The sequence below is a fragment of the Callospermophilus lateralis genome, chromosome 4 (assembly GCF_048772815.1).
Source record: "Callospermophilus lateralis isolate mCalLat2 chromosome 4, mCalLat2.hap1, whole genome shotgun sequence".
In the NCBI taxonomy this organism is placed as follows: domain Eukaryota; kingdom Metazoa; phylum Chordata; class Mammalia; order Rodentia; family Sciuridae; genus Callospermophilus; species Callospermophilus lateralis.
Window position 1 is genome coordinate 104328466 of NC_135308.1, and position 24077 is coordinate 104352542.

The 24077-nt window shown below is 37.2% G+C and overlaps 1 protein-coding gene across 1 annotated transcript in view; it reads left to right on the forward strand.

Moving 5' to 3' along the window:
• Tmem117 (transmembrane protein 117) overlaps window positions 1-24077 on the forward strand; it is a 439273-nt gene that overhangs the window by 65790 nt on the left and 349406 nt on the right. Inside the window, exon 2 of the mRNA XM_076852782.1 lies at window positions 22135-22267. Coding sequence (XP_076708897.1) covers window positions 22135-22267 — 133 coding nt within the window. The remainder of the gene's footprint in view (window positions 1-22134; window positions 22268-24077) is intronic.

The window sequence follows — 24077 nt, forward strand, 5'->3', positions numbered from 1 at the left end:
TTCTTTTTGCATTCCTTTGGATAAACCAAATATTTTTATACCTTATTTTTTTCTATCCCATTTCTTTGTTAGTTATAAAAGCTTTTATTCTTTTTGTGATTACCCTGGAGAGTCAACACAGATAACTCATTAGTGTCTAAATGCTATTGCCAACATTTTCCAATAACTTTTTAGCATCTGTTCATGTACTGCATTTTGCCTTTGGCCTGTTTTTGGTAAAAAATCAAATTACACATATTTTACATCTTAAATGATATTATTGTTTTTTATTTTTAAACAACTTTATTATGGTATGATTGACATTCAAGACACTGCACTCATTTAAGTGTATGGTTTTGACCTGTGTTTATGTTTGTAAAACTGTCACTACAACCAGGATAAAAGTTTCTTTGTGAGCTTTTGTAACTCCTCTTGCCTGTCCTTACATACTTTTAGGAATCACTGTTCTGCTTAGTTTGAAATTTTTAGAAACATAAATAAATAGAATCCAACAGGCATGTTTATGTATAATTGTTGTTAAATTTATCAGTTATTAATTCTAATTATTCTTTTTCGGTTCTAAATTTTCCAGTTTATTTAAAAAAAAAGAGATCCCAGTTCTTTGGAAAAATTAATAATCTTTTCATGCATTTTTGGACATTAGTTATAGTCATTTTGATATTTATGCTTATAATGCCAGTGTCTGCATTAGTAATGAGTCTTCTTATATAATTTACTTCTCTCTTGGTTTTCAGTAATTTTTTGTTTTCTATTTACTTGTATGCATAATTTAAATTGAATATTATAAGATAATATTTATAGACAGTAAATGTTCATGCTTACATAATCTTCCCTAGAAAATACTTAAACTTTTTTCTGTCATGAAAATAGAACCTGTATTTCAGGATTCCTCTGGGCTGGTCTGTTTCTGGTTTCTTACTGCATTGTAGCCCTTCATGTATTACAACTTAAAGCCTGACATTGCCCAGATTTCTTCTACTTTGATGTACCATGAACTCCAATTTTTATTTCCTCAGCATGGTGATACTACTAAAATGTGTACTTAGCTTTTTTCTCTTATCAGCTGTTTTCTACTTGCTCTTTCCTCTCACCTACATAGTTTAGGGGTTAGAAAATGCTCTGTGAGAGATTGTGTTAGAATTTTAAGTTACTTTTATAGTTTCCCTTTTTCTGATATTTTGGTCTCTCATGTCATGAGTTCATAGGTAGACATAAATTTCAATTTTTGTGTTTCTGACACCGTGACATTGATTCTACTAAGTGTAGGCCACAGTTTTCCATTTCATCCCTAAGGGATACTGGTAATCAGAAAATCTACAAGGGAAGAGCAATGATAAACTGGTCTCATCTAAAATGCATTTCTTTCTCTTGGCAATCTTGGCCCTTTAAGTCTCAGCTGCCTCATTTGCTCTTTGATGCTTCAGGTGAATGCCTTCATCATGATAGGTGATTTTTCTCGGTGCATAGTTCTAGGTGGATAGCTACTTCTTGACAGTCCTTTGAAGTCCTGTCTTGTGACATCCACTATTGCTGTTGGGAATTCTTCTATAATTATTGTTCCTGTAGAGTATTTGTCTTCATTGTCTGATTTTAAGATCTTTGTCTTTTAAGATCAGTGAGCCCCACAATTACTCCAGCTTATTTCCTGGACACAGTTTCTTGACTTCAACACAGGAACAAGGAAATCAGATAGAACCTGGAGTTTCCCTGAGTTGTAAAAACAGAGTAGATTTTGTTTTGTTGTGGTACTGGGGATTGAACTCAGGTATGCTTTACCAATGAGCTACATCCTCAACACTTTTTATTCTGTTTTGAGATATGGTCTTGTTAAGTTGTTCAGGCCAGCCTTGAATTTGCAATCCTCTTGCCTTAGTCTCACAAGTCACTGAGATTACAGGTATGTGCCAACACTCCCTGCCCAGAGCTTGTGGGGGGGAATTGGACAGCTAGAATTTGAGGGAATACTGCCATACAGGAAAGAAGAGCACAGAGAAATTATTCCAGAAAGCTGCCAATTTTTTCAAAATTTTTAACAGAGTAATGATGTGAGAAACCACTTAAGGCTGGGAAAAGAACCTCAAAAGGAATACAGGAAGAATTCTTAGAGCTCACACAGGACCAGGAATAGTGGGCCCACAAGGTAGAAAGACAAAACCTTGTCATTTATGGTGCATCAGATATAGTACTCAGAAGAATGCTAGTGGGACAATATTAACCCCAAAGACTTCTCTGGTCCTGCCGTCTTACAAGCTTAAAAGAAAGACTTATTAGGATCAAACTATTTCCAAGTAACTTAAATATATCCTCAACAATAAACTCAAGAGTATTCATAGAATAATAAAAATATCTAGCATTCAAGAAGGTAAAACTTCACAATGCCTGTCGTCTACTAAAAAATCACCAGAAAAATATGACCCATAATAAGAAGTGTATCCAATAGAAGAACCCAGTAGTGATACTGTTCATATACTAAGTGCATAAAGATGTTGAAATTATAACTATATTCCATATGTTTAAGAGGGAAGAAGAGTTCCTAAGCATGTGAAGTTGGGATATAGCAGATTAAAAATGCTTTACATTTGATAATTCCAATACATAAAGTCCTTGTATTGCTTTGATACTTTATTTGCTATTTCTGTCAACTCTCACACTTCTTTTTATGTTGGGTGAATTTTTATTTTTAGCTCATACTGTAATACTATAATTTATCTACATTTTGAGGATTTAGATTTTGCTTGTTTTTCTCCAAGGAGTATTTTGCATTTGCAAAATTTGGAATCCAGGAGATACTATAGTTTTAAGACAACTTCAGATTCTTTGGAGGATCCTGATTTCTGTTGAAGACTCAGGTTCAGTTCCTCCACTTTGCAGTATCCCCAGACTTAGTATTATTTTGTTTTCTTAGTGTTCTTCTGGGCATTTTGTCCTAAAGTAACCCTAGATTTTAAATTTTCTTACTGGCACTCTTTCATTTTTATCTTACTGGTCTCCCTGTCTCCTAACTTCTCTTACTATGCATAAAATGTATGTTGGCTCTGTTTTCCCACTTGCCATTATATTTTAGTTACAAAGCACTGATCAAGCCCATAGCAGGTACTCAACAAATATGTAGTACATGAATTTTTAATTATGAAAATATTGTCAATTAAATGAATACTTTGCCATATGACCTACCACATCAATATAAAAACATACAGTTTTTAAAATTATACTATTATTTCTAATTTTTGTTTTTAGCTTTGGAGTCTGAGTAAAATAGGGCAAGTGACTCTTACCACATAAAAATTTTATGTAAAACAGCCTTTATTAAATTTTTAACAAAAATTCTTATGTTGTCTGATTTACTTTGCTTCCACTTCATAATATTGATATATATTTAAAATATTAGATACATTTTTATTTTAACTGGAGTAAAAACACCCTTTTTGGTGCAGATTATCCAAGTGATTACTGAACCTTGATCTTTTGATTCTACTTTAACCTTGGCTTAATATTGTATTGCAGAATTTCCCAAAGGATCTTTACTCTTGATTTGAAAGAAATGATAATTGATAGACTTTCCTTTACTCACCTTAAAGTTCTTCAAAATAGGCCAAGACTCTGTCTTAAATTTTTTTGTGTGACCATTCTTGGGCTATTTCTACTATGCCTCAGTTTTCTTATTCATTAAACAAAGGAGTTAGAATACATTATTCTGAGATATAACTGGGGAATTAAAAAGCAAAGCAATTGTGATTAATATCTCTCTGTGTTTGATACTAGTACTCTATTATTTAGATTTCTGTTATGAATTTTTAATATCTTTATTTAGTAAATCTATAAAAATGGAAGGTGTAGACAGAATAACAAATCTGCAAGTACAAGATATCAGTCTGCAAGAGTTTGAGGAGAGCTATGAATGAAAAACAAATCCAGGATGAAAATAGAGACCTGGATACCTGGATACCTGGAGACAGATAATAGGAATACTGGAAATGTGAATGTTGTGGCCCATTCTTGACCTCTGACCTGGTTTTCCTTTCCTTTTCCAATATTTCTGTTTGTGGGAAAACAGACTCTCTTCTCTCTTCCACCCTGCCTGTGGTCAGGGGCCTGGCTTCCAACTCTTATGATTGATTAGGACAGGTCAAAACCAGGGACGTCAGCGTTTCCTTTTTTTTTTTTTTTTAAATTAGTTTTTACACAAATGGAGCACAACTTTTCATTTTTCTGGTTGTACATGTACATTTCTTGCAATCATACCCATACATAGGGGTAATAATGTCCGTATCATTCTACCGTTTCCCCCCTCACACTTCCCCTCCCCACCTCTCCCTCCCTTTTTTCTCCTCATTCTACCATATCCCCCCTCACACTTCCCCTCCCCACCTCTCCCTCCCTTTTTTCTCCTCTACTCAATCCAAAGTTTCTCCCTTCTTTCCTTGCCCCCTGCCCATTATGGATCAGCATCCACTTATCAGAGAAATCATTTGGTCTTTGGATTTTTGAGATTGGCTTACTTCGCTTAGCATGATATTCTCCAATTTCGTCCATTTATCCATAAATGCCATAATTTCATTCTTCTTTAATGCTGAGTAGTATTCCATTGTGTATGTATACCACAGTTTCTTTATCAATTCATCTATTGAAGGGCATCTGGGCTGCTTCCACAGTTTAGCTATTGTGAATTGAGCTGCTATAAACATTGAGGTAGCTGCATCAGTGTAGTGTGCTGTTTTTAAGTCCTTTGGGTATAGACACAGGAGTGAGATAGCTGGGTCAAATGGTGGTTCCATTCCAAGTTTTCTAAGGTATCTTCATACTGCTTTCGTTTTTAGTTGGGTTAATGGAATGCCTGAAATTTAATAAGAACCTATTTTAAAAGTACATTATTATTATTAAAAATTGGTACAAGTATAATGATGAATATATAAGAATTAAATAATATTAGTGGTGTTAATTTTGAAGAATAGGGAGCTGTATTTTCTATTCTATTGCCAATTTCAAAACATAAAATAGACATGATGACCGCTTCTAATATTTCAGAAAATATTTTATTTGCTTTCACTTGAATTAGAAGCATAGATTAAAAGAATTTTGATCATTACATGTTGAAATAATTACGCTTTTAAAATAATTTATTTTAATCTAAGATAGCTTATTATTTAATCTAAGATGGCTTATTAGTTCGAACAATATAAAATTGGGTTTGACCTTAGAAATTTTATTTCATATGATTACACTTAGTACATCTATATGTAAAACACAGACCAAATGGATTTTATCAAAACTATGAAGTATATTTTACATATAAAATTAAGTATGCTACTAAATATTTTCTTGGGCTACAAGCTAAGATATAATGTAAATTTATTTTTTTTTATCTGTGCCTAGTTTTACTTAAAAGGTAAAATATTAGATAATAATAAATGAATGCCTTTTCTTTCCCTTTGGTGTTAGGATTTTTCTGTTGAGAAATAGTAAGCAATTTAAATTAGTTAAGCCTGGATTGGAGAAGATGGCCGCGAAGGGAGTGCAGCACCCGCGTGTACTGCGTCACTGAGCAGGAAAAAGACAAGGTAGAATGGCTAAAAGCTAGCTTGTTAGGAATTTCCAGCAAAATTGGGGTGCTCCGAAACCTAGAGGAAGGATTTCCATCGCATAAGGACCAGCTACTGGAGCTCAAACGCGAGAGATTTGTCCGCACGGAGGGTCACGCTGCGTATGCAGCAAATCGCCCCGAGGCCAGAGTCTGCGGCGCTCCTGGGAAACGACCATAAGATAACAATGCAAAGATACAGCGCTACGGATTCTGCAGGCTCCCTCCAGCTGTGCAAATACTGTACTCAGAGCTGAATTCTGGGCCTGAGACGGGGAAGGAAGCCATCCAACTCAGTTCTCCACATCGGTCAGACCACAGAGGAAGCCAGTGGCCACCATCTTGGAGAGCTGATGTCATCATCTCTGTTTTTTGACTGATCACAGCTCTTTCAGCTATAGATCAGCGGGGAAAACTTAAGGGCCCCTCCCAGCTCTCCTGTGAGCGCAATAGCCAGACCGAGGGTGGCGCGGGAGTCGGTGGCAGCGGCGGCAGTGGCGGCAGCGGCACGGGAGCCGGCCGGAGCCGGCGGGAACCGCGGCAGCGGCGCGGGAGCCGGCGGGAGCCGAGGCGGCGCTGGCGCAGGAGCCGGCGGGAGCCGCGCGGCGCGGCACTCCCAGCTACCGCTCCCACCAGTGCTGACATCTGAGGTCTCTTGCACCAGATACGGGGGCGTGGCTACCAGAAGGTAAGCAAATTTGCTGGGGGTTCTCAGCCCCAAGCTCTACAAACTTAGGGCCTGAGGGAGGCAAACAAGGAGAGTGTGCCCAGGCACTAATGAAACAGCTGCTCCACGCGTGTGCAAGGTAGGCGGAACTGTGACCACCGACAAAACAGGCCCAGTGGACCGCCAGACACATCGCTCCAGTTGGGGGAGGGGCAGAGCCGCCGGGCGCCTGCAAGGTAGGCGGACCCACTACCCACCAGCAGAACAGGCACAGCAATCCACAGAGCGGCAGAGCCACCCCCCGAGCCTACAAGGTAGGCAGACCTGCGACCCACCGGCAGGTCAGGCCCAAAAATCTGCGGAGGGGCACAGCTGCCCCACGTGCCTGCTAGGTAGGCTGAACCGTGACCACCAACAGAACAGGCCCAGCGGCCGGACAGACACATCGCCCCGCCCCGGTTGGGGGAGGGGCAGAGCCGCCGGGCGCCTGCAAGTTAGGCAGACCTGCGACTCACCAGCAGATCAGGCCCAAAAACCGCGGAGCGGCAGAGCCACCCCCGGGCCTGCAAGGTAGGCGCACTTGCCACTCACCGGCAGGTCAGGCCCAACAAACTGCGGAGGGGCACAGCTGCCCCACGAGCCTGCTAGGTAGGCAGAACCCTGACCACCGACAGAACAGGCCCAGAGGCCGGCCAGACACATCGCCCCGCCCCGGTTGGGGGAGGAGCAGAGCCGCTGGGCGCCTGCAAGTTAGGCAGACCTGCGACTCACCAGCAGATCAGGCCCAGCAACTGCGGAGCAGCAGAGCCACCCCCGGGCCTGCAAGGTGGGCGCACTTGCCACCCACCGACAGGTCAGACCCAGCAACTCTCGGAGGGACACAGCTGCTCCACGCGCGTGCAAGGTAGGCGGAACCGTGACCACCGACAAAACAGGCCCAGTGGACCGCCAGACACATCGCTCCGGTTGGGGGAGGGGCAGAGCCGCCGGGCGCCTGCAAGGTAGGCGAACCCGCGACCCACCAGCAGAACAGGCACAGCAATCCACAGAGCGGCAGAGCCACCCCCCGAGCCTACAAGGTAGGCAGACCTGCGACCCACCGGCAGGTCAGGCCCAACAAACAGCGGAGGGGCACAGCTGCCCCACGTGCCTGCTAGGTAGGCTGAACCGTGACCACCAACAGAACAGGCCCAGCGGCCGGCCAGTCACATCGCCCCGCCCCGGTTGGGGGAGGGGCAGAGCCGCCGGGCGCCTGCAAGTTAGGCAGACCTGCGACTCACCAGCAGATCAGGCCCAGTGACCCGCGGAACGGCAGAGCCACCCCTGCGCCTGCAAGGTAGGTGCACTTGCCACCCACCGGCAGGTCAGGCCCAGCAACTCTCGGAGGGACACAGCTGCTCCACGCGCGTGCAAGGTAGGAGGAACCGTGACCACCGACAAAACAGGCCCAGTGGCCCGCCAGATACATCGCCCCGGTTGGGGAGGGGCAGAGCCGCCACCAGCGCCTTTTAGGTAGACAGACCTGCAACCGACAGACAGAACAGGCCTAGTGGCCAGCGGAGGGGCAAAGCCGCTGCTCACGCCTGCAAGGTAGGCGGACCTGTGACCACCGAAAGAACAGGCCCATCGAAAGTACAGGCACAGCGGCCTCCCGGCGTGGTAGGCACATTGCCTCAATTGGAGGAGGGGCAGAACCACTGCCAAAGCCTGCGAGGGAGACTTTGCAGCTATACAAGAGCAATATAAATATATAGGGGGAAAAATCAATAACACAACAGTTTCACCAAGCAGAAAGAAACGCGATCAGTATGAAAAGACAAGGAAAGAAAGGACCACAAGCAATGCAGGTCAACTCAACTTTAGAAGAGGTAATATCTGCAGCAGATGCAATGTCAGATAAAGAATTCAGGATATACATGCTTCAGATGATCTGGAGTCTCAAGGAAGACATTAGACAGCAAAATCAGACAATGAAGGACCACTTCGACCACTTCGACAATGAATTACATAAACAAATCCAAGAAGCAAAAGATCAATTATACAGGGAGATAGAGGTTATAAAAAACAAACAAACAGAAATCCTGGAAATGCAGGAAACAATAAACCAACTTAAAAACTCAATTGAGAATACTACCAGCAGAGTAGAACACTTAGAAGATAGAATATCAGACAATGAAGACAAAGTATTTCAACTGGAGAAGAACATAGACAGCTCAGCAAAGCTGTTAAGAAACCATGAGCAGAACATTCAAGAAATATGGGATAACATAAAGAGACCAAACTTAAGAGTCATGGGGATACAGGAAGGTATTGAGGTCCAAACCAAAGGAATGTGCAATCTATTCAACGAAATAATACGAGAAAACTTCCCACACTTGAAGAATGAGACAGAATCCCAAATCCTAGAAGCCTACAGGATGCCAAATGTGCAAAATCATAAGAGATCCACACCTAGACACATTATAATGAAGATGCCCAACATACAGAATAAGGAGAGAATTTTAAAAGCTACAAGAGAAAGGAAGCAGATTACATTTAGGGGTAAACCAATCAGGATAACAGCTGATCTTTCAACACAGACTCTGAAAGCTAGAAGATCCTGGAATAACATATTTCAAACACTGAAAGAAAATGGGTTCCAACCAAGAATTGTGTATCCCGCGAAATTAAGCTTCAGGATGGAAGATGAAATTAAAACCTTCCATGATAAACAAAAGTTAAAAGAATTTGCAGCTAGAAAACCATCTCTTCAAAACATCCTCGGCAAAATATTACAGGAAGAGGAAATGGAAAATATCAATGAAAACCAACAGCGGGAGGTAGTACAGTAAAGTGGGGGGATAATCAAAGAGGAAAACAAACCATGTTTAGTAACATAAATAAACAAATATGGCTGGAAGAACAACCCAAATCTCAATAATAACCCTAAATGTTAATGGCTTAAACTCACCAATTAAGAGACACAGGCTAGTAGAATGGATCACAAAACAAGACCCAACAATATGCTGCCTTCAGGAGACGCATTTGATAGGAAAAGACATACATAGACTGAAGGTGAAAGGTTGGGAAAAATCATATCACTCATATGGACTTCGGAAACAAGCAGGAGTGTCCATACTCATATCAAATAAAATAGATTTCAAGCCAAAGTTAATCAAAAGGGATGAAGAGGGACACTACATACTTCTCAAGGGAACCATACACCAACAAGACATAACAATCATAAATATATATGCCCCAAACAATGGTGCAGCTATGTTCATCAAACAAACTCTTCTCAAGTTCAAGAGTCTAATAGACCACCATACAATAATCATGGGAGACTTCAACACACCTCTCTCACCACTGGACAGATCTTCCAAACAAAAGTTGAATAAGGAAACTATAGAGCTCAATAACACAATTAATAACCTAGACTGAATTGACATATATAGAATATACCACCCAACATCAAGCAGTTACACTTTTTTCTCAGCAGCACATGGATCCTTCTCAAAAATAGATCATATATTATGTCACAGGGCAACTCTTAGACAATATAAAGGAGTAGAGATAATACCATGCATCTTATCTGATCATAATGGAATGAAATTGAAAATTAACGATAAAAGAAGTAAGGAAAAATCATTCATCACTTGGAGATTGAACAATAGGTTACTGAATGATCAATGGGTTATAGAAGACATCAAGGAGGAAATTGAAAAATTCTTAGAGATAAATGAAAACACAGACACAACATATCGGAATCTATGGGACACATTGAAAGCAGTTCTAAGAGGAAAATTTATTGCTTGGAGTTCATTCCTTAAAAAAAGAAAAAACCAACAAATAAATGATCTAATACTTCAACTCAAAATCCTAGAAAAAGAAGAGCAAAACAACAGCAAAAGAAGTAGAAGACAAGAAATAATTAAAATCAGAGCTGAAATTAATGAAATCGAAATGAAAGGAACAATTGAAAAAATTGACAAAACTAAAAGTTGGTTCTTTGAAAAAATAAATAAAATCGACAGACCCTTAGCCATGCTAATGAAGAGAAGAAGAGAGAGAACTCAAATTACCAGCATATGGGATGAAAAAGGCAATATCACAACAGACACTTCAGAAATACAGAAGATTATCAGAAATTATTTTGAATCCTTATACTCCAATGAAATAGAAGATAGTGAAGGCATCGATAAATTTCTTAAGTCATATGATTTGCCCAGATTGAGTCAGGAGGATATTGACAACCTAAACAGACCAATATCAATTGAGGAAATAGAAGATACCATCAAAAAACTACCAACTAAGAAAAGCCCAGGACCGGATGGGTATACAGCAGAGTTTTACAAAACCTTTAAAGAGGAACTAATACCAATACTTTTCAAGCTATTTCAGGAAATAGAAAAAGAGGGAGAACTTCCAAATTCATTCTATGAGGCCAACATCACCCTGATTCCTAAACCAGACAAAGACACTTCAAAGAAAGAAAACTACAGACCAATATCTCTAATGAACCTAGATGCAAAAATCCTCAATAAACTGCTGGCGAACCGGATACAAAAACATATCAAAAAAATTGTGCACCATGATCAGGTAGGATTTATCCCTGGGATGCAAGGTTGGTTCAATATACGGAAATCAATAAATGTTATTCACCACATCAATAGGCTTAAAAATAAGAACCATATGATCATCTCGATAGATGCGGAAAAAGCATTCGACAAAGTACAGCATCCCTTTATGTTCAAAACTCTAGAAAAACTAGGGATAACAGGAACATACCTCAATATTGTAAAATCAATCTATGCTAAGCCTCAGGCTAGCATCATTCTGAATGGAGAAAAACTGAAGGCATTCCCTATAAAATCTGGAACAAGACAGGGATGCCCTCTCTCACCACTTCTGTTCAACATAGTTCTCGAATCACTGGCCAGAGCAATTAGACAGACGAAAGAAATTAAAGGCATAAAAATAGGAAAAGAAGAACTCAAATTATCACTATTTGCAGATGACATGATTCTATACCTAGCAGACCCAAAAGGGTCTACAAAGAAACTATTAGAGCTAATAAATGAATTCAGCAAAGTGGCAGGCTATAAAATCAACACGCATAAATCAAAGGCATTCCTGTATATCAGCGACAAATCCTCTGAAATGGAAATGAGGACAACCACCCCATTCACAATATCCTCAAAGAAAATAAAATACTTGGGAATCAACCTAACAAAAGAGGTGAAAGACTTATACAATGAAAACTACAGAACCCTAAAGAGAGAAATAGAAGAAGATCTTAGAAGATGGAAAAATATACCCTGTTCATGGATAGGTAGAAGTAACATCATCAAAATGGCGATATTACCAAAAGTTCTCTATAGGTTTAATGCAATGCCAATCAAAATCCCAACGGCATTTCTTGTAGAAATAGAGAAAGCAATCATGAAATTCATATGGAAAAATAAAAGACCCAGAATAGCAAAAACAATGCTAAGCAGGAAGTGTGAATTAGGCGGTATAGCTATACCAGACTTCAAACTATACTACAGAGCAATAGTAACAAAAACAGCATGGTACTGGTACCAAAACAGGCGGGTGGACCAATGGTACAGAATAGAGGACACAGAAACCAATCCACAAAACTACAACTATCTTATATTCGATAAAGAGGCTAAAAGCATGCAATGGAAGAAGGATAGCATCTTCAACAAATGGTGTTGGGAAAACTGGAAATCCATATGCAACAAAATGAAACTGAATCCCTTTCTCTCGCCATGCACGAAAGTTAACTCAAAGTGGATCAAGGAACTTGATATCAAATCAGAGACATGGCGTCTGATAGAAGAAAAAGTAGGCTATGATCTACATACTGTGGGGTCGGGCTCCAAATTCCTCAATAGGACACCCATATTACAACAGTTAATAACTAGAAACAACAAATGGGACTAACTCAAACTAAAAAGTTTTTTCTCAGCAAAAGAAACAATAAGAGAGGTAAATAGGGAGCCTACGTCCTGGGAACAAATCTTTACTCCTCACACTTCAGACAGAGCCCTAATATCCAGAATATACAAAGAACTAAAAAAATTAGACAATGAGATAACAAATAACCCAATCAACAAATGGGCCAAGGACCTGAACAGAAATTTCTCAGAGGAGGACATACAATCAATCAACAAGTATATGAAAAAATGCTCACCATTTCTAGCAGTCAGAGAAATGCAAATCAAAACCACCCTAAGATACCATCTCACTCCAGTAAGATTGGCAGCCATTAGGAAGTCAAACAGCAACAAGTGCTGGCGAGGATGTGGGGAAAAGGGTACTCTTGTACATTGCTGGTGGGACTGCAAATTGGTGCGGCCAATTTGGAAAGCAGTATGCAGATTTCTTGGAAAGCTTGGAATGGAACCACCATTTGATCCAGCTATTCCACTACTCGGTCTATTCCCTAAAGACCTAAAAAGAGCACACTATAGGGACACTGCTACATCCATGTTCATAGCAGCACAATTCACAATAGCAAGACTGTGGAACCAACCTAGATGCCCTTCAATAGACGAATGGATAAAAAAAAGGTGGCATTTATACACAATGGAGTATTACTCTGCATTAAGAAATGACAAAATCATAGAATTTGGAGGGAAATGGATGGCATTAGAGCAGATTATGCTAAGTGAAGCTAGCCAATCCCTTAAAAACAAATGCCAAATGTCTTCTTTGATATAAGGAGAGTAACTAAGAACAGAGTAGAGACGAAGAGCATGAGAAGAAGATTAACATTAAACAGGGATGAGAGGTGGGAGGGAAAGGGAGAGAGAAGGGAAATTGCATGTAAATGGAAAGAGACCCTCAGGGGTATACAAAATTACATACAAGAGGAAGTGAGGGGAAAGGAGGAAAAATATAAGGGGGAGAAATGAATTACAGTAGAGGGGGTAGAGAGAGAAGAGGGGAGGGGAGGTGGGAGGGGGGATAGTAGAGGATAGGAAAGGCAGCAGAATACAACAGACACCAGAATGGCAATATGTAAATCAATGGTTGTGCAACTGATGTGATTCTGCAATCTGTATATGGGGTAAAAATGGGAGCTCCTATCCCACTTGAATCAAAGTGTGAAATATGATATATCAAGAACTATGTAATGTTTTGAACAACCTACAATAAAAATTAATTAAAAAAAATAAATAAATTAGTTAAGCCTAAGGATGGTTTAATGGTCAGAGTCAAATTATAATAGTAAAACATTGCATTTGGACTCTTTCAATAAAATGGAAGGTTTATTACTGTTTTTCAGTGAGAATAGTTTATTCCACATATTTAGTTAAGTGATTCTTACTTTATTAAAATTGTATCTTAATACACTTTCAAAATTGGCATTAAACTCACTCTGGAAGCACTATCACTTTTGCAGGTTTCTAATTACACTCTCACTTTACTTTCTATTTAGAATCTCTTTTTAATTTCACATTTAAAAATATTTTTAGTATTATAAGGAATTATATTTCAATTTTCAATGTTTGTTTTTCTGCCAAATTTAGTGAATAACAAACATTTTTTAAGTAAGCTCCTATTCCTAATAGGGAAAGGTAACCATCTGTGCGGTGTTTTAAAATTCTCTTTGTACACTGAAGTAACAGGATTTGATCTGAATATTAATGGATTAATGCCCTTGGGGAGCAAAAGTTTTATGATCTTATTGTATAAAGCCAAGTTTGTCTACTGAGAGTACCCTTTCTCCCTAATGGTATTCTATTGTGTTTGCTAGATAATTTTCTTTGTTGATATTTGAATCTTGGAATGATTCCTGTATTCATCTTTATTTATTTATATTACTTATATATATATTTAAAATTTTTGCTGCTGAGAATTGAACCCAGGACCTCATATATTCTAAGTATACCACTGAGCTATACTATGAGTCTTAATTCTCTTCTTGTAGTTATTTGTACTATGTTAAAATTTTCAGTTAGTAAATTTTAAAGAAAAAAATGAAAGAAAGAAATAGGATTCATGTGGTTATAAACTACATAAATTTACACAAATCTGTAATGAGTACTTTGTACTCGTTTTTATCTGATTTGAAGTAATTTGATTAATTTTCAAATGCCAGGATCCAATTTAATTTTATATTCTATTCTCTATTCCAGCCATAAGAAATAGTTCTTACATTTGGTATTCTAGTATTTAAAATATTAAATATTACCTTGGCCTTTAAAGAATATCTTCAGTATGTTACTTTAGGTTTGTCTCATATATGAGAGAGGCATATAATGGCAGATAAAACATAAGGAGGACCACTTTTTATTTTAATAAGGATAATTCTTTTTAAAAAGCTAGTAGTCATTTAAGTTATCAGATTTTGAGCTAATTTTTTCACTGACAAAACAAATTATACAATCCCAGAATTGGACTGGATCTGAAATGTTGTATAATCAAATCTCTTTCATTATTTCTGGCCAGGGGCCATTCCTCCTTGTCTGCAGTGAAAGGAACTTAGTTCCTCTGAGTCCATCCTACAAGCTCTTTTGAGTGGTTACTTCAATATATGAACTATTTAACAAGGAGATCTGTAGAAGATTGCCTCTGACATGCATTTCAAGGAGGATAGGAAGTATAGGAGCTAGTCAAGTGATGGGAAAGGAAGCAAGAGTATGATAGGCAGAGAGCTCTGCATAAAAACCCACGGCCAGCTTAGTCTTAGTGGAAACAGAATGGAAGGTAGAGAGTAACGAGAGACGGATAAGCTTGCATCAAACCAAGTGATGTCTTCTATGCAGTGTTGAAGAGCTTAAATTTGATACAATGGGGGAAATAATGATCATTTCAATGTTTTACATAAAAAGGGAAATAATGATCATTGAAATGTTTTAAATAAAGGGATCATGTGACCACATTTGCATTTTAGTTAGATCTGTGGGCTATGTGAAAGATGAATTTGAGATGGAAAAGGACAGTTATACATTTGTTGAAAAAAAATCTCATCCAGAGAAAATGAGAGCCTAAATTTTGAAAGAATAATATTCAAGTAAGGACCTAAAATAATAGGAGTGTTGATTGAAATGGAAGGTAAGCTGGAAGAATGAATTCTACCTGGAGTTATTCTGGAAATGATAAAATAGTAAATTCAGAAGTAGGCATGGATTTCGGGATGAGAAGGGCCACATTGGAGATGAGGGCATTATTATTTGTTGGGGCAAAGAGTGAGAATTTCTAATTTGTTTTTATATACTGAGTTTGATTTTCCAATAGGATATCCAGAAGGACAGTGGGCAAGTGAAACTCCTCTGTGGGAGATACTGAGGGTTAAAACCACGAGAGTGGATGAGACCATGTTGTGATATGATAAAGACTCAGGGAAGACCATGGGAACATTATAATTTGTGTGACAAGTGAAAGAATAAAAAAGTTGCATTGGTGTTAGGGAAGTCAAGAAAGAAGGATACTATGTCATATGCAGCCAAGATGTCTAGTACCTCAAAGGTCAATACATTTCTACTGGAGTTGGCAGTGGTTGAGGTAAATTACATCGGCCAGAAGAATTTTAGTGTTGTGTTTGCATGGCAAGTAAGATCTCAGTGAGGGATGTCATGATTCCTCTTTCATGAAGTCTACATGAAAAGACAGAGACAGTGGACAGTGTTCAAGGACATGAGATGAAGTAAGTATTAGTTTTAGGATTGACTTAAGAAACTTTTGAGGCAGGAGAAAGAGTGAGGAGAAAAGGAGAGCTTGGAGGTACAAAGAAGATGAAGGACGGTTGGAGCAAGATCCCCAGGGAGGGAAGGGTATTCTTTTAGAAAGCCACAAATAGGGTCTTTTCTGAGAGGATTACATCATCCTCTGAGAAACAAGGGAAGGAAGTAGGAATATCCCTGAAGTTAGACAAGTGGAGTGTGAGTGGGCAGGAGGTTGAAGGAAATCATGTTTGATGGCAATAATACCTTTTAGAGGTAGGGACCAATATCATATTCTAAGAGTGAAAGTGGCTTTACCTAGAGGCTCTGAGGGGAAATTTGAGGAGAATAGAAAGAGAATTGAAAAGAACAAGGAAAAGCTTTAGCACATTAATGTGTGATGTGGTGACAGCAGCTAATGTTTGGGATGATTATATTGTGACTTACCAACTATATTCAAATCCTAGCACATATTGTGGGGACACAGTGGTAACAAAAGGCCTTCACTTTGTTGCAGTTTATAAATAGGGGAGAATCTACACAGTAGGTAATAAAATGAAATATAATAAAGAGATAATATAATAATATTATATGGTGCCTCAGACCTATTGAATTTTTTACTCAAAATCAGTCCCAAACATGGCAATCACTTCTGTTCTAAACAGGGACTTGAGGACTCTGGAGCCTTCCAATTTATGACTGTCATTATTCAGTACCACGTTAGGCAAATTTCACTTGCATTAGGGATCAAGAAGGTGCCAGGGAACTAATTTAATCTGTATCTCAGAGTGTAGCAGGTGAGACCAGCTTAGCTAATTATTGTTTTTATGTTCTAATTAAAATTATTTATTTATTTATTTATTTATTTATTTTACATATACATGAAAGTAGAGTGTATTTTGACATATTATACATGCATGGAGTATAACTTACCATTCTTGTAATTGTACATGATGTGGAGTTGCACAGTCCAGTATTCATATCTGAACAAAGGAAAGTTATGTCACACTCATTCTACTGCCTTTCCTATTCCCATCCCTGCTCACTTCCCTTTATTCCCCTTTGTTTAATCCAATGGACATCTATTTTCCCCTACCTAACCTCTTACTGTGTGTTAATCTTCGCATATCAGAGAGAACATTCAGCCTTTGGTTTTTTGGACATTGGTTTATTTCAGTCCCACCAACAATATATGAGTGAACCTTTTCCTGACATCCTTGATGATATTTATTGTTATTTGTATTCTTGATAGTTGCCATTCTGACTGGGTGAAATGAAATCTCAGTGTAGTTATAATTTTCATTTTGTCTAATTGCTAGAAATGTTGAACAGTTTTTCATATATCTGTTGAGGGTAAAAGCATCATCTTCTCCTCCCTGGACAAAAATGAAGACACATTCCTTAAGACTGCTTCTGTCTTCTGGGAAACAAAAAGGTGTGAAAATGCATCGGAGGAGAAGGTATATGGCATTAGCTATGATGAGATTCCAACCAAAGGAGCTGAAATTATGAAATGGAGATAAACCAAGCTTTCAATAATAATACTTGTGTGTTGGATCAAGTCTTGATTGAAGTCATTCCATCCCTTTAGTTAAATAGTTTGCTTTATTTTCTGAACATTTATTGTATGCAGAAAACCAATTATGTTTGGTTTAGGGAGCAAAAATGATCTTAAAAAAGGAAGAAAATCTGAGAAGAAAGCAAATAAAGAAAGACTCCTTATAATTTAAACTAGTTTTAGTTTTGTTTTTGTTATTTGCAACAGAGAACATCCTCACTGGATGTGAATGTCTGGTAATGTGTCTTTACCAATGTTCTGACTTTAACAAAGTAGATATACTCCTTTAAATCACTGCAGATGCCATTTGTTTCTTGTGTATGTGGATGGCCAAATCATGTAGGAGGTTTGGGAGCAGAAGTCTTAATGGATAATAGTGTTAATTTCAGCTTGGAGTCCTCTGTAGGAAAATATCCCCTCATTTTCTCTTTTATATTTCCTAGTCAGCATCTTAATGTGTAGTGCCATATTTTTTTCTCTAAATTAAAATAATCTTGCTCGGAGTTTTGCCTTATGAGGTGAGTAGAGGGTACAATATTGGTAAATTTTTTAGATGACCATTTCTATCACTAAAGGTTTATGGAAGTCTCCAGAAATATAGGGGTTCTGAAAATAAATTCTTCAGTTTGAATTTACCTTTCTACCCCTTCTTCTAATGCTGCTTGGGTTATGGTCTTCTATCATCTGTTTGGCTCTATGGCTCTAACATGACTGATCTACTCGGCTCATGTGCTTCTAATGGAGGTGGGTGGCTGCACTATCTGCCCCATTCATTCCCTGAGGTCTAAATCATTATGATAACCTGGATCTCCCAGGCCATGACCCTTGATACCTTGATCTTCACCAGAATTCACCTAGTCATCCCTAAATGCTCTGCCATGTTGGAGACCTAAGTCTGTGTATGCTTTATGAATCTAGAAGCCTCTGCTCTTTCTGATCCTCTGCATTAACAACCTCCCGAGAATAGGGCCATGAATGAAAAAGAACCATGATTTTAAAAGGTCTGGCAGTGAGGGAGAAATGAAATGTTCCTTTTCATTCTTTTGCTAATGAGAATACAGAAGCAAAATATTTTCTGAGGAATTTTCTCTTACACTTGTCTACCTATGTCTTCCACAAAGTATATGAGCACATCGTATACTTTTAAATATGTTTCTAAATAATCTTGTTAAAGTTTTTTTTTGATATCTTAGTGGTCCTAAGCTCATTGAATTTCCAGGATAAATTCTGATATTCTAGGCCATTTCAGTTTACTCTAGCTAATATTGTATCTAGCAGTCCCACTCTTATCTCACTCACGTTCAATAGATGCATAGGTTTGTGTAACATCAGATTATTCTGATGACTCTAAACTATATTTACAATCACCTTCACCATATCGAGATTGATGATCTGCATAATTCAAGATGGATCTTATTGGTAACATAAACATATACTTAGATTTATAAATACATATATATGGTCATGTCAAAAATGTATCACTCTTTTTTTTTTTTTTTTTTGGTCTTGGGATTGAACCTAGGGGTGCTCAATTAATGAGCTATATTCCCTGTTCTTTTTATTTTTTTATTTTGAGTCAGTGTCTCGCTAAGTTGCTGAGGCTGCCTTCAAACTTGTGATCCTCCTGCCTCAGCCTCCTGAGTCACAGAAATATACCATTCTTAATGATGCTTGTTTCTTCTGATGACTTATAAGAAATGTTTTTATTCTGTTATTTCCTGAAATTCCTCTAATGAAAAATGTTACAAAACTGCACACTCTGTGACCTATAGGAAATGTGGCATATGCAATCAGCCCCCCATGTCTCTGGGCTTTATATATTTATGTTCAACCTATTACAGATTGAAAATGTTTGAAAAACATTACATGTGTACTGAACATGGACAGATTAATTAACTATGCAGTATAACAAGCATTTTAATAGCATTTACATTATACAAGGTATTATGAATAATCTAGTGATCACTTAAAGTATATGGGAGGATGTACATGGCATATACACAAATATAATGCTGTTTATATAAGGGACTTGAACATCCATGGATTTTGGTATTTGTGGAAGTTCTGGAACCAATCCTCTGTGGATACTGAGAGACAACTATAATTTATTATCCAAACCAGTATACTTCAGAAAGGAGGGAGGTCACTATTATTAATTATGCCAGAATTATAGTTATAAATCACTACTGTCCCATGCCAACACTACGAATGGTCACCCCACAGGGCAGAGATAGTAAATTTTCACGTGATATTCTAAGATAGCTCCAAGGTTCTTGATTGGATTGTATTGAAATATCATTTTTGAGAGCAGTCATCTGATGGCAGTCTGTATGTACGTTTTTAGTATTAGGTGATCAATCATGGAGTTAATTTTAAAGTTGTCCACGAGAAACTTACAATGAAATTTGACTAAAAATATGGGTCAATACCAGTTCTAACCTTAATGTATTGTAGCACTTTTATTGTTTTTTTCCAGTGAATTTCAAGCCATGTCAGCCTGCCATTTTGTTCTAATGACTCTAATGGCCGAAATTAGTACCAGACAATCAGCTTGCAATGACAGCATAAATGGTACTGTCATGTTTCTCCTTTTTATTAACTTGTATTATTTCAGCCAGTGCAAGTCAACCCACAATGTTTTATTTGCAACTCACTCTTAAAACCACCACCATTATTATTTGACTCTTAAAGTACATCCATTAATAATTTTTTGACACATGAATATGTTAAGAAAGAAATTCACATTTAAATCTTAAATGAACTCTAATTTCCAGTTCTTGTGGTTCTTGGTTATAAATTACTGAATTAAATAAATAGATCTTGGTTTGATGCCAAAAGGACTTGCAACAAATGCATTCATGAGTGAAGAGAGTTTATATGAGTCTAAAACAAGATCGTATTTCCTCTACATTTTGAAATAATGGTTGATTCTGAGCCCTCTCCTGATTTGCTCACAGCTGTATCTCTGACACCTAGGACCTTGTCTGGCATATAAGGTCACACATTAAATATTTGTTTAAGGAATGAGTAAATATATTCTTTGTAGTTTGCTTTAAGATATGTATGTCATATATTTTTACTTCTAAGCAGTCTATGCGTAAAATCTATTTACTGTCATATTCCTGTCAATGTGTTGTGTGGAGGCTTGAAAATATCTGGCTTTCCATTAATTGAATTAATTAATTGGATCAATTAATCAACAAGTTCTCTGATAACTTTCAATACTAGTGTTATTTGTTTCAGTAGAGAGTTTTCCACATTTTCCTTTCAGTTATGCAGTCATGTTCTGCCGACTTTTGTATTTGCCCTTTGCTTCTCTAGCACAGGTCAAGAAACCAGGTAATGAAACCCAATCTGCCTTTTTACTTTTTTGTTCCATCTAAGAATTTAAGTAGGATAGTGTTTCTGTTAGCCTGGTTTCCAAATGACATTAACGTGCTATTTTAATAAAAGTGAGATCCAAGGGAAAGTTCAGTAATTAAATCTTAAAAGATTATTTTTTTCCTATTATATTTTTCCTATGGCTATATAAGAGCTAGAGTGGTCATTTCCAGATGGAAGCATGCGTGTGTGCACGCAAGCACGTGTGCGTGCGCACACACAGACACACAGACACACACATAATTTCATAACTTTTAAAAAGGTGATATTTTCTCTAGTGAGAAATTTTATTATAAGACTTCAGACCTATCCAACTTAATTATAATTTTTACATCTATATAATCTATCTTATCATTATTCATACATGCTTTGTCAAGAATGGAGATAAGTATAACAGAGAAAATTTGTCTTTCGAGAGACCAGGGTGATCTATGTTCAATTTTTTATTATTCTCACTTAAAAAAAAATCTTTCTAACCTTTCAGGATACTAGTGCCCTCATTTTTCTCCTTTATCATAAATCAAAAAATTTGTTTGGACTAATTGTGATATTGGTAATTTTTAATTCAGTGTTCATTTAAAAATATTTTTCCTTAAGGTATTTGAACTTAAACATTCTAAGTTTGGTATTTGTCTTTGTGAATGGGATTTTAGGGATCTGAGTGGAAAGCATATTTTGCTGAGATAATACACATCCATGGCTTCCTCACCCTTGAGGTTGCTCCTGTGACTGCTCTTGAGTATGAACTATTTTAAAGTCATCTGTGACTTATTACAAAGATTTTATTTCTTTTTCAGGTCTTCATGTACCTTAAATAATTGTATCTTCTTATAAATGAGGTTGTGCTTCATTTTATCATCTGATCAGCATTAAGAATAGATCTAATGAAGCAAAAGGAAATGATATGGAATTTAGATAACTCCTTTATCACTTGCCTTAAGTAGTTTCAGTGTGAACCAAAGACACATTCATGAAATAAAAAATAGCAAGTAGTGTGTGCTAATTCATTTTGTTTTCATGCCACAATAATGAACAGTCTCTGGATACTAAATTCTCACATTAGGATCATTTTGCTGTAGTATCACGTGTGATATGATGATTATCTTAGACTTTATTCATGATCATTTATTTTTACAAAAGAATAAAAAAAGATATTATATATTAGTTTCACCCATAAAACTGTCCTATGGCGAAGACTTCATAATTCAGTGAGAACATAACGATTTAATAAAATAGAGATGTGTGTATTTTGATTTACAATGTCTGTTGATTTCTGATACTATTTATATTTCAGGTCAGTTGCTGCGGTTAAAAATGTTTCGAGAGGATCATGGATCTTGGATGACGATGTTCTTCAGCACAATTCTCTTTCTCTTCATCTTTTCTCACATATACAACACGATTCTTCTGATGGATGGCAACATGGGGTAGGTTATCTTTCCCCTTTCTACTGTGGTGAGTGTTAAGTTTGAAATTCAGAAGAATTCAATCAGAATTTTTTGGTTTGTAGTAACTTGAATCTCCTTTACAAATAGCCTACCCTGAAGAGGGATAATTGTGTTTTCCCTAAGGTGTACAGAATTTTTTCCCCAATAAACATAGTATTTTACAATACTTAGATTTGTTCCTTATATTTTCAGACTTTTCTGTGGGGTAGTTTGAAGGCAGGTACTAGTTTTATTATAGTGACAGAATATGAGAAATAGTAAACTTAATGACTTGCTTATATTCACCTCGTTAGTACAGCAAGGATGCAAGGAGGATCTTCATGTTTGCATTTCTAACACTCTGCAGTGCCTGGCTAAATAAGGTACTTGACATTTGTGGCTTTTAATTCAGTAGTTAATTAATTAAATATTTATTCTTTGGTTATAGTTGAACACAACACCTTTATTTTATTTATTTATTTTTATGTGGTGTTGAGGATTGAACCCAGGGCCTTACTTACATGTGCTAGGCAAGCGCTCTACCACTGAACTACAACCCCAGCCCTTATTTATTTATTTTTATTTTTTATTTTATTTATTTTTTACTCTTTTGACAGTTCAATAGAGAGACCTTTGTTATAAATGGGTCATTTCAAAAGTAGGCTACCTTGAATTAAATGCTTATCAAATCATTAGAGTATGAAGATGTGCTGATAAATAGATTGCAGTTTTCTCAAACTTTTTCCAGTTCTTTCATTATATAATGAGACACAAGGATTGGTCCTTTGGCAGAATTTCCTCTTGGTTTGCCCTCAGTAAATTTTAAGGGCAGCATACAAGGAGATTGGTTTAGCTTACAGCATTAAGAAATTAGCTCAGTGTTAATAATAAATCACTTTAGATATTTGTTATTCATTGAGATAGTTACTAAGGAAGGTCTTGATCTACCCTTCCCAACAGATTGGAAAGCCAGATAATATCCTTTTCTTCTAAATATTAGTCTAGGCAAGATTATTGCCAGTTCTATAGTAAGCAGTTTTTTGATGTTATGTATAGATTTTAGCATCATGTTCAATGCTGAAATGAAAGATAATTTAAAATTCTGCTTTTTCTCCACCTTTAAAGGGAAAATCAGATATTTTACAAGTTTTATACTTTAGTCCTTGATAAGAAGTGATAAATTCAAGAATTCAATTTTAGATCAAATATTCAGAGCTCATAAAGTTATTAAAATGCTTTGTAATTTTTTCTTGTAGTTAGAATTGATGCTATTAATATTGAATCTATTTTTAAGTGATGCAGTTACAGACTCTAACCTGGGGCTGCTTAGAATGTGTATTATTTCTAGTAACAGGAATAATAATAATGTAGTATATAAAATATATTCTTTGTTCAGAAGTTACCTTTTCATCTATTTTTATTTTTATATGGAGCTAGTGAGGAATATGTTAACCAGAAATGCTTACTCTGAAGAAAGTAGAAGATGAATCAAATGTGGTAATAAATAGTCCCTTGCACACTGCAAAGCATGCAGTAGCTAATAATAAAAATAATCTTAATGACAGCTAACAATTACTGAGCACTTCTTAATGAGACATGAATCATCTCAAATCTCACACTGACCCTATGCAATAGGTATCATCTCCATTTTACAGATTAAGAAACTGAGGACTAGAGAGGTTTTGCCACTTTCCCAAGTTTACATTCTAATTAAATATTCATTTTAAGCAGCAGTAGAGAAAGAGTTGAAGAAGTAAGTAGTGAATATCAGTAACACAACCCTTTGAAAAGCTAGCACAGATCTGACTGA